Source organism: Lytechinus pictus, chromosome 13, assembly GCF_037042905.1.
Source record: "Lytechinus pictus isolate F3 Inbred chromosome 13, Lp3.0, whole genome shotgun sequence".
NCBI lineage: Eukaryota > Metazoa > Echinodermata > Echinoidea > Temnopleuroida > Toxopneustidae > Lytechinus > Lytechinus pictus.
The window spans coordinates 16504205-16516722 of record NC_087257.1 but is presented as its reverse complement, the minus strand read 5'-3'; the positions used below and the strand labels follow the sequence as shown (position 1 = coordinate 16516722).

The 12518-nt window shown below is 34.8% G+C and overlaps 1 protein-coding gene across 2 annotated transcripts; it reads left to right on the top strand.

Moving 5' to 3' along the window:
* Nucleotides 1–2127: 2127 nt before the first annotated feature.
* Nucleotides 2128–10159, top strand: LOC129276234 (putative nuclease HARBI1). Of its 2 annotated transcripts, XM_064108129.1 has the most exons (6): nt 2128–2202; nt 4059–4136; nt 4402–4618; nt 6628–6914; nt 7480–7634; nt 8112–8201. In XM_064108129.1, exons 2-5 carry the CDS (start codon nt 4092–4094, stop codon nt 7585–7587), a joined length of 657 nt encoding a protein of 218 aa, XP_063964199.1. In that variant the 5' UTR covers nt 2128–2202; nt 4059–4091; the 3' UTR covers nt 7588–7634; nt 8112–8201. The 2 variants fall into 2 exon arrangements, with proteins under 2 accessions (XP_063964199.1, XP_063964198.1); XM_064108128.1 differs by having other exon boundaries at nt 7480–10159.
* Nucleotides 10160–12518: the final 2359 nt, after the last annotated feature.

Here is a 12518-nt window from a genome sequence, read left to right as displayed (position 1 = left end):
ATGTCAACTGTGTACACGCAGGTATAGTCTTTGTTGTCTTGATATGGGTATGTGGTTATGAATGAAAACAGCCTCTGTGGCCATTTGTGAATAGAACACATAAACAACAAACAAATAACAATATGTCTGTTCATTATAAAGCATAATGAGTACGTACATACTATGCTTTTTTTTACCTCAAAGAAACAGGCATAGTATCCATAGATGGATATTGGCTGGCGGCTCATTAACATACAGATACAAAAAACATAAACAGTATCACTATGATCCATGGAGTAACAATACTGCTCTGTAAGTTTGTGAAGAAATCGGAACCATAACGGCATTGCATCGTTTCAAATTAGGGCATTATTTACTTCTATTTGATCTCAGTCTTATAATAGTAATAATAATAATAATAATAATAATAATAATAATAATAATAATAATAATAATAATAATAATAATAATAATAATAATAATAATAATAATACAAATAAAAAATAATACTAATACAAATAATAATGCTAATACTAATAGGTTCCTTTTATCTCGCATTTCAAGACAGGGTAAATTCACACTGCGCTTTACATGAAACAAACTTCTTTAAACATTTCAAACTTATGTCTTCATGCATCAATCAACATACTTTAAATGAATACAAAACAAAGTGCATCTTAAATAAAACAAAAATAAATAAATAGTTAACAATACAGAAAAGATGTAGCTGCTGCAAGCTTAACAACAAACTAATGTATACCAGTCAGTCCTGATATCAGTATTAGTGTAACAATAGTCATATAGTGGGAGCATGAAGTTGAACAATTCATGATTATACATAATTATATATGTTTGTTTGAATAATACTTGTTATAAAGATAGTAGTATGGTACTCTCTGTCACGAATTATCATGTATACTGTTGTATCACATTCATTTTCTATTCTGTTTTAGATTGCGCTGATGCATTTTGCACACAATGTATAATGCCTATAACACGAGTGGGCCAGACCACACATGTATTTCAATAAAAACCGACTTGAGAAAATAACGTGTATATAAATATATAGATAAATAAATAAATAAATGCATATAATGTATATATATATGTATAAATATCATATACCTGTAATATAATCTGATATAAACCAATAAATAAATAAATAAATATGATACATATCATATATGAGAAGGTATTGCTAGTACTCGGTTCGTGCCTGAAAAGTAGTCTCGATGAAAAGAAAAAAGTTGTTGCTTCATTCCCATACCAAAAACAGCTTGATTAACAGTTGCTAATCAGATAATAGAGACATGCGGTAAGTTGGTAAACTTACTTAAGGAGCATTCATGGCTCAACAAACAAACATATCGGTCTCTTAGTCAGTTTTACTTTTGTAGTCTTGCAAATTTGTGTCTTAGAAACCAAATATCTTGCGCCTCTTTTCGTTCCTGCCCAGTAAATACTTGTAAGATTTTCTTTTTTTTTACCGTCTGAATTGGCTTTCACCGTGTGAATGCGGCTAATAACAATAAACACAATTACAATAATGATGAGGATTATTATTATCATCATCATAATTATTATTATTATTAATATTATAATTGTTATCATTATTATTATTACTATTATTATCATCATTATGACTTATTAAGTAACCAAATATCATTCCCCAAAACCTGGGGGGGATGATTGTACATGCCATCCCCCCCACCTTGTGAGGTGGGGGGGATGCATCCCCCTCATCCCCCCCGTTGTCTACGCCCCTGCCCGTAATTGTAGTGAAGATCATTATTGAAAGGAGACGTTTACGATACATCTTGTAAATTTACTGTAAAGTAGATGTAAGTTTATGGACAAGATTTAACAGATTAATTTGTAATATGTGTAAAGTGCAATTTCTTCAGAAAATTTGTAAAATTTACAGAAAAATCAGGTTATAATGGTAAATTTACTGACGTAAGGATCGAGACGTTTACGATACATCTTTGTAAATTTACTGTAAAGTAGATGTAAGTTTACAGACACGATTTAACAGATTAATTCGTAATATGTGGAAAGTGCAATTTCTACGGAAACTTTGTAAAATTTACAGAAAAATCAAGTTAATGATAAGTTTTCTTTTTCGAGCATGCGCACTTGAGAAGTTTGTGAAAAGCCCGCGAAGCAATGAGAATTTTCCTTCCGGTCTTGGATGTGTCAAGTGATCTTCTTGATCAGAAATTCGTAAGTATTTTGCTTTGAATTCGTAAAAGAAATTTCTGCTGTGCCTCTCTGGAATATATTGATACGTTTTATGCAGTTATATGAAATTAATAGTGTTGGTTTTCATGATTACGAACAAGGTTTTGGCATTGACGAGTCCAGACGATGCAATGTATCGTCGCGTACGCGCTGCTACAGTCCCATTGGTGCATTTGAGTGTTGGATATTTTGACACTGTGGTTGAACGAATTGAATCGAAGGTGCGAAGCCGTGGGCCAAGCTTGTTATATGAGCTTCACAAGGATATTTTATATTATGATGCCATTTATATATTCATTTGTATCTTCATTTGTAAATGTCAAGATGAAAATATAAACCTCAAAATATTAAATTTGTGCAATTAAACTTATTTAAACTTGGGGTAGGCCTAGATTAGATTAGGGCCTAGCCGGTAGCCTAGATGATCTAATTCTAAATCAAATCAATGACAATGTCAATGACAATGGCATTGAATGGGTGATTTCAACTCAAGTACAGTGTTGAAATCTGGTGTTGGTGTTGTGACAACACCAGCCACAACACCGTACTTGAAATCAGGCTGGTGTTAATTGGGATTGACCTCGGAAAATATGACGTATTTCCGGCAGTTCGTGTTGAATGTCGTCTGCTGAACCCAGCACTGCGGCTGGTGTTGACGATCTACGTGCAATTTCCCCATTCACCAACACCAACCCCCAGGGATTGGGAAAATCATGGTTTCAAGTTCGGTGTTGGTGTTGGCAATCTCAAGCTCGTGAACAGGCGGCAAACACGATGAAACATCCCCGTAAAATTAGCTTTTACAGTTAAGATGAGCTAGTAGTACGTAGTAGAACAAATCATTTGAGCTGTATATATTTTGATAAAGAATAATGTTCACTCTTTTGAATTCTTGAATTAATTAAAACATTGGTACATGTATTCTGTACGATGAGAATTTAATGCATTTCTTTCCGATTTCATTTTCGTCGTCGAGACTTCTCGCGTGAAGTTGAGATGATTTAGCAGCGCAGCGCAGAGGCGTGACGTCATGTGCTATCGATAACGCCATTGGTATCATTCCTCTGAACCCAGTCCCAGCTCGGTGTTGGAGCTCGGTTCAGCGGCCTTTTTACGCTCTCAACACCAACACCGAACTTGAAATCACCCAATGTCAACTACAGTTAGTTAGATCTAGTAATACCTCAAGCGAAGTTCGCGCAGGCTCCACTCCACTTCACTACCGCTACACTACACTCCACCTACCCAAACTTCGGGACGGTGAACTCGATCGGATATTCCGAGTGACAAAGGTGGGGTGGCCGATGGAAATGTTATTTATTGTAAAAATCGTAACAAAAAATATAAAGAGAAAGAAAAATAGCTTAATTTCTTACTCTTCACCCGTATTTCACTCCGTGTCCATCCTCTGGTTATCCTCTAAATTGTTGATTTTGAGCCAGTATCTATTTCCTCACACGTCACTATTCATGGCCGATTTTTTCAATTTGCCTAAATTGCATTTAAAAATATACCTTTCTTTTGCTTTCGGCACAGGCCAATTTTTAGAGGCTGAAATATTAAAGAGTTGATTACTTAAATTTCGTTCTAAAATCTTTTTCATATCACTTGCAAATAGAGAAAATATAGCGCCCCCCCCCAAAAAAAAAAACTTTAATTTTTAAAGGCATCTCGCACAAATGATTACAATGTTTTTGTTTTATTTATCATTCACTATGAGATCTGTATAAAGTGATAAACCAATGAATTATTTTTATATGTATATGTTTCAAATTATTTGCCTACCGGTATTTATTAAAAAATAATGTTTGTGTTGTTATTTGACAATTGTTTCACAGAATTACGTCGTCGGTTGACATCTACCTATACCCATGGATTATCTCCATCACCTTCACAACCTTGAATTGCTAAGAGAGGTATGATTGATAAATTTGGTTTACATTGTTTTAATTTGTTTAAAAGTATTATTGAAATGATTTGATGAGATAACAAATGAAAACTTGAAATAACATTTTGAATGTAATTTTTGTTAATCTTGGGAAGACAATTAAGATTGCAGTTATTATGTTGGTAGATGTGTAATCAAATCTACATGCACATGTTCACTGTTTGGAACGTTTATAAAGATCACAAAATAAAAGAATTAAAAATAATATTCAACTCTTCTGCATACATGTACAGCTACCTTTGCCAAGACCACGTCGTGGGCTACGGGATGCTAGAAATCCATCGGAATCGTATGAGGATGGGCCATTTCGAGATCGGTATCGACTGTCAAAAGAAACCGTCATTTACATCATCAACATGCTGGAAGCCGAATTGAAGAGGGACACACAGAGGAATGATCCACTTCCCGTTTATTTGCAGGTGTTGACGGCTCTCCGTTTTCATGCAGTGGGTGAGTAATTGAATTAAATGATTATTGAATGTTTCTGGGCACTGTTAAATCTATTTGACTGAGGTTGTTTCTATTAATTTTAGGACTCCAGACAAAGTTGATGATGATGACAATATCTAGAAATCAGAGAGGGATCACATAAGTAAGAGTATCATTTAAGCAAACAGTCAAGTACCTATGAATTGCATGCTTAAAAATTCCAAAACTACCACAGCAGGAGTGAAGCTCTGCTGTTTCTGCTGTTAGAACTGTTATGTCAGGTTAGAGTTATAAATTCGTCATTAACTCTAAATTGGCAGATCACCCCCACCCCCCCCCCGAAACTTGGCTGTGTTGCGATGAAAAGCTATGAAATTTGGCACATAGATAACAACTCGAGATGAACATACACACAAAAAACTAGAGCTGCAATTGTATCAGAACAATGTGCATGCATTGACGCCTGTGATTTTATGGAGGGCAAGAAACAGAAGGAGATAAAGAGAAAACTCCTGAGGATATACATTTTCAAAATATTAAGAGGGCGCTATTTTTATAGGCAATGGTCACTGATGCGTAAAAAAAACATTTTGCATATGAGGGATGATGCCATTAGCAAACCCTAAAAAAGTGATACCAAGATAAATGGAAACAAGGAAGTGATGGCCATTTTACTGTTTTCCAACTTTTTAATAGAGAGCGCTATTTCTTAAAGGTAATGGTCACTGATGTGCGTAAAAAAACATGGATTATGAGGGATGATGCCATAAGCATACCCTGAAAATATGAGACCGAAATAAATGAAAACTAGGAACTTATCGTCATGGCCATTATAATATTTCTTTAGTTTGCAATAGAGGGCGCTATTTTTTAAGATAATGGTCATTGATGTGTAAAATGAAAAAAAAAAACAATTGAATTTGGACTATCGTAAGTCAACCCTGAAAATATGAAACTGAAATAAATGAAAACAAGTAAGTGATGGCCATTTTACTATTATTCCACTTTGCAATAGAGGGCGCTATTTCTAAAGGTAATGGTCACTGATGCGTAAAAACAGATGAATAAGGAAGCATGTTCCCAAATCAGACCAAAATAAATAAAAACAAGGAAGTTACGGCCATTTTATGATTTTCCTACTTTACATTTCAATAAATATGATTTTTTTTTAATGTAGACTATTTCGGATTTGAATTTAGGGCATGAAGACGGCATTTTCAAGGGCAAGTCATATTTTCATATGAAGAGCAACTCTTAAACAATCTACAGCAATTTGTTAGAAGTGTGTAGCATGCAGGATAAGAGAGTAAGGATGGGATTAGGAATAGTATGCAAATGGACTAGAAATTTACAAAATGGCGCCTGGATGGTCATGCATTGCCCCTGTCCGTCCGCCCCCCACTTGGTTTCCGCGCAATAAGTAAAAAAATATGTAATGGATAAAAAAAGTTTGGTGTGTAGGTATAGGACACCAAAATACAGGCTCAGTTCGAATTCGGAGTCCGCAGGTCAAAGGTCACAGCTCATTAGATATGCGAGTTGGTTTCCACATGATTATCATAAGTTCCAAATGAATATTTAGAAATGTTTTTTTATTTGAATTATAATCATGTGAATGATCACACATAGACATCTACTATGTATGGGAAATACCATGTATGCCATGTTATATAGTGGTACACTTTGGGGGTACTGACCAATTTTTTTGATTTTTTATCAATAGATGTGCAAAAACATCAAGGTAAAAAGTCAAAAGCACGGGGCAGAAAATAAACATTATTCAATAGCTGTTTTTGAAGTCAGTACTGCTGCTATATCGAATCGCGTATGATGGCGACACTGCAAGAGGCCTTCCACTTGTTAAAATGAATTGCAGAAAATTGTCAGATATTTGTAAAAGATGAATATTCTTATGAAATATGTGCTTAATTTTTTTGTCATCAGAAGTATCATCTGTATGTGTAATGAAATGTTTTAAAATTACCTCGAAACAATGACCTATCAACCATATGGTTTGTTTGATTTTACAGGATCATTTCAAAAGATGCATGGTGATGAGGCAGCAATATCACAGTCATCAATGTGTCGAATCATCAAAGATGTGTCAGAAGCTATAGCAAGAAGGAAAAGGCAATACATGAAGTTTCCTTCGACAAGAGAAGAAGTTGAAGCAACTCAGCGACAGTTCTTCCAGTACTGCAGATTTCCAGGAGTGATAGGTGCAATTGATGGGACACATGTCTACATCAGGAGCCCTGGTGGGGATCAGGCAATATACTTCCTCAACAGGAAGAATAGATACTCGATCAATGTTCAGGTTAGATTAATTATACCCTTTCTTAGGCCCTTTTCACAATTAGTGCTGAGACTGCTTGCAACCTTTGTGATTGTGTGCGACATATATTGTGATCAAATGATTGCAATTGCTAATACAAGCAAATGTGAAAGCCACTTAAATTACTATAACTAGAACAATGTACTATTTTGTATAAAGTTATTAATTTTCTTTCCTAGGATTTCCTATCACTTCAGTTTCATTTATAGTCATTATTCGATTCGTATTTGATTGGGCAATTTTTAAAATGAGTAGTTAATTCTGTAGCATATATATTTTTTTTTTTGTGTGTGCAAGTACTGAGCAATTGAAGCAGTGGAAGGGTGGGGTGATTGTTGGATAAATCAACCTAACATGGAAAGCACACCAATAATTTTTATGTGCATGCATGTTAAAATTGCATTCCAAATATGTGATAAACTTGCAAAACTCAATTGTTGTGTGCTCCCATTGGATGTCCCAAAGAAAATTGAAAATTAAGTGCCCAGAACGATATAGAGACAGTTATGAATGTAAGATTTGATATTCCTCTTTTGTCTTCTGCTAGGTTGTTTGTGATCAGGCTGGGAAAATAACAAGCATCGTTGCCAGATGGCCTGGCAGCACACCTAACTCCGCAACCGTAAGTCACTTTTCAACCAAACTTGGATGGTAGATGTACTTAGGCGACCTGCATATTATGCTGCAGTCGGAGGTCACATGGTAAGGTCAAAGTGTTCAAAGTTTTTGTAGAAATGTACCAAACCCGACGGTGCTCTCACTCCATGATGTGTCACTGCATCGTAGCAATCCAGTCGGATTTGAAATGGTCTACACATGTTGAATATATGGTCAAGCGCGCAAATAGTCGTTTATATGTTCTTCGCACTTTGAAATATCATAGTCTGTAATTTCAGGACCTTATAGTTGTATATACTAGTTTCGTGAGACCAGTTGTTGAATATGCTGTACCTGTATGGTCAGGAGCACTAACAAAACAACAAGTACAAGTCATCGAACGTATTCAGAAACGTGCCCTTAGAATCATTTTTGGAGCAGCATATTCTTCATATGAGCATGCTTTACTCCAGTCAGAACTGATGTCTCTTGAAGATAGATGGATCAAACTCTTTGTCTTGCGTTTGCGAAGTCTATGCAAATCCCCACGTCTAAACTGTATCACCTTCTACCTCAAAATAGGACTTGTCAATATCAGACTAGAAGCTTGGCCGGAACAGTAGAGATGCGATGTCGAACTTCACGATATAGAAATAGCCCCTTGCCCTCGTTGATTCGGCACCTTAAAGAGAAATTCCAGTAGTTGCAGTAAACACTGTTTTCATGAGAAAGTCTGTAAAACAAGGCTTAATTGTCATTAATCATCGAGGATCTAGATCTGGTACAGTTACATAAACTGAACTTTGTGAAATCTTGAAATCTACGCTGAAAAATGTTCAGGCTGAAGATCCCCAACACAGATAAGCGCACGTGGGACAGTGTATAATTATTGCTTCGAATGTCGGGCCCGACGCTCTACCCGAATCCTGTGCTTATTTGCTGATTTCTCAGCAATTACACAATTTCTTCCAGAATCCTTTGGCACATATGTTTTATTTATACAAACAGACACTTTGGTGGTCATTTCATTGGATTCTGTACGAACTCATTTTGATATCGTTACCAAAACTAGCATTTACCTTTAACTCTAAAAGAATTGATTACAAGGAGTAGTTTTTTTTGTATATATCTTCCCCTATCGTTACATGTATAATAATATCAAACTACGAATGGCTGAGAATTAAAGAACTCATCATTCATTGGACTCTTAAAATGTGATATCATTAAAAGATTGTTTTTTATAAAATGCAGATTACATACTAATTCTAATGTTGAGTTCTCTTTATGTTGGCGAACTCAAGTTTCATTTCATTTCATTTTACTTTGTTAATCAAAATATTTTTCTTTCATATATGAGCAATTATTCACTGATATCTAGTCGTAAACTTAATATTTGAATTGAAGTCATAAAAATTGCCAAAATATGTATTATTGCAGCATATTAGATTATCGTTTTTTCCCAAAGTAATGTAATTCAGAACTTAATATGTAAATGTGTTTATTAATTTCTCTTTGTATATATGTTTAATCGTTTTATGATTTCTGTATACAGTGTATACTGAATCATTTATTTTTATTATTATTTATTTATTTTTATTTTTATTTGTTTATTTTTTATTCATTTGATATATATTGTTTATTTCTTAATTTAATCTTATTTTTTATTCATAAAATTTACTTATAAAAGGGGGCCTTCACCCTGCAAGCTCTGCTTTTTAGTTGGTCTCCTTCCCTTTCGATTTCATGGTATTATTGTATTATAAAAAATGATTTAAATGTTATATTTTGTAAATATGTATATTGAACTATCATTGTAAATGTAAAAAGATTGAAAGAGAAAATAAATGAATTGAATTGAATTGAATTGAATTGCTTCTTCGCCCTTTTCTCTCTGTTTCCCTTCCACCATCAATTTCTTCTCTTCTCTCTCTCTTTCTCTGCCTCTCTTCTCTCTTCCACTATTTCTATTCCTTTCTGCTTTCCAATTCATTTCCTCTATCCACTCATATTTACATGTATTTTGAATATTTTTCATTTTTTTTTATTGATCAGTGAGTATCAATTTAAATTTATTTATGATATACTTTGTTACATATGTCTATATTGAAATTTGTTCGTAGTACTATAAGTTTTTTTTACCTTGTTATTGATGATTTTGTTTGAAATGTAAATTTTCGCAATTCGGCTTTTGCCGCAAAGAAAGGATTTTTAATAAACCATTTTGAATTGAATTGAATTTACAGGTCAACATTAAAGTTTATGTGCAAGGCTCTTATGACAAGTGTTATTCCATCCCAGTCATTTCACAATGAAGTTTCAATACAATTATGTTGTGTGCCCTCGCAAATCACGATATTTCTGGTTATTTTCATGAGTGGGCGAGACACAATCACTGTTGCCATGTTTTATTCTAGAAATAGTAAGCTTAGTAATAGTATGAAAAAAATAATTGAAAAAAGCTGGCCCGATTTGTCCAGGTCAGAAAAGGGCAACACAATGTTTGTTCAGGCCTTAAGTGAATGCATTCATACAATCTACCATGTGTTTGGGAGTACATGTTTAAATAGCAAATCAGCGTTCCTATTGTAAGGTATCTACTGATTAAAAAATATCTGTAAAAAATTTAAGAATTCTGTAAACTTGTTTTTTTACGGAAATGTGTAAATTTACATGGGAATTTTGTAAAAGTACGGTAATTTTACGGAAAAGGAATCCGTAAAATTACGGATTAAAAAAAAAAATTCCGGCAGCAAAATTTCCGGACAAATTTTTTTTTCCCGTTAATTATTTATACGGAATCATGTTAATTCACGTAAATTTTCTGTAAAATTTCCGTAAATAATATCCATATTTTACATGGGAATTTGTAAAAGTACGGTAATTTTACGGAAAAGGAATCCGTAAAATTACGGACAAAAAAAAAAAATTCCGGCAGCAAAATTTCCGGACAAATTTTTTTTTTCCGTTAATTATTTATACGGAATCATGTTAATTCACGTAAATTTTCTGTAAAATTTCCGTACATAAAATCCGTATTTTTCATGGGAATCTGTAAAAGTACGGTAATTTTACGGAAAAGGAATCCGTAAAATTACGGACAAAAAAAAAAAATTCCGGCAGCAAAATTTCCGGACAAATTTTTTTTTTCCGTTAATTATTTATACGGAATCATGTTAATTTATGTAAATTTTCTGTAAAGTTTCCGTAAATAAAGTCCGTATTTTCAAGAATTGTAATTTACGGAATCTTGTATATTTTACAGAACTTTTCCATAAATTACCACTTTCTGTAAATTTACGGAAAAAAAAAAAAAGTCCGGAAATTCTGCTGCCGGACTTTTTCCGTTAAAAAACGGAAATTTTTCTAACAGTGTAATTTCTCTTTTACTTCCCTATAGCTTCCTTTGATTGTGTCGGGGGGGGGGGGGGTCATAGTGGTGCAGACCCTTGGTTTTCGCAATTCGCATAGTGCATAATGCAGAGTCTGAGTAGTGAGACTAGATTCACTATGTTCTGTGGCTGGCTCTACCAAGGAGTCCGACACAGACAGTCCCCGATTCAAATAATTATAGGCCTCTCTACGTGATTCTATTATTTTTTGTTCCATTATCAGAAAAGGAAAATAAATATCGATTAAAAAATTGTTTTTTTTCCTGATAACATTGCTCAAAATGCTAGACATCTCGATACTGGTTATGACCCCCTTAATAGGCAGAGGTTATGACCAAGGTTAACTTCTCTTCCCCTTTTTTCTTCTTCCCTTCAGTTTTCATTCTTTTGCTTCTCATTCTATATGTATTTTCCCTTCCCCTTTTCTTTCTTCTCCCATTCTCTTAATTTCTAATCTTTTAATTTTTTCTCAGTATCTTTCCCTTCAGTTCCTTTCTTTTCTCTCCCGATCCCTTTTCCTTCTCTCATTATTTGATCTCTCTTTTCTTTATTTCTTCCTCTCTCCCTTTACTTTCTTTTCCTTCCAGGGTCAGTGATCCTGGGGCCGGGGGGGGGGGGGGCACAGTGCCTCCACCTTTTGAAGCACTGAAAAAGTGCCCTTTGTTACGCAAGAAAATTGCCCCCTCACGAACGTGTACTGTGCCCCTTTTACCTGAGGAGGACCTTTGTTAGGTGTTACCAATTAAGTGCCACTTATTATAAGTGCCAATTCTTATAACCCCAAAATGCCCCCTCTCGAACGTGTTCTGTGCCCCTTTCACCTGATCGAGAAGGGCCCGTTTTATATGCATGTGAGCATGCATTTGCCCCCTTGCAAGTGCCGTTTCTCGAATCAGTGCCCCATGTACGAACTTGTTCTGCGCCCCTTTCACACCCGTTTTATGCTGTTAGAAAGTTCTCAAAGGTGCCCTTTCTCATCTAGTGCCCCTTTACCCAAGAAAACTGCCCCTCACGAACGTGCTCTGTGCCGCCGGGCTCTGTGCCCCTTTAATTGCCTTCTTATAGGTGCCCTTTCTCTTATCAGTGCCCTTTTTTAACAAAGAAAAGTGCCCTAGCTTTTAACAACGACAGTGCCCCGGGCTCATGCACGAACGTACTCTCTAGCTTTGGGAGCTGTGCCCCTTTCACCCATTTTATGTGTTATAACAATCGAGTGCCCTTTGAAAACAATAGGCCTATGTTCTCATTTTTAGACGTTATACTTTAGTGAAGGAAAAAAACATTTTGGTGGGTAGATAAGCAGTGGTTTACATATATTGGGGGCCTGCGGGCTTTAATTTACTGCAATGAAAAAAAAGGAAAAGGAAAGAGGAAAGGGTAATAAAAATATGATATTATTTTCTGAATATTATGTCAAAATATATCACAAAATGTGATATTCGTTTGAAAAATGTCAATTTTGTTTATCTCTCGCTGCCTAATTTACATGATACGATATAGGTCCTTTATTCTAGCCCCCTCAATTTTTTTTGGTCATTACACCACTGTAGATAAGTCGTATTTTCTATGTTTCAAGATAGTGCCCTTTTCGAAAGAAAAG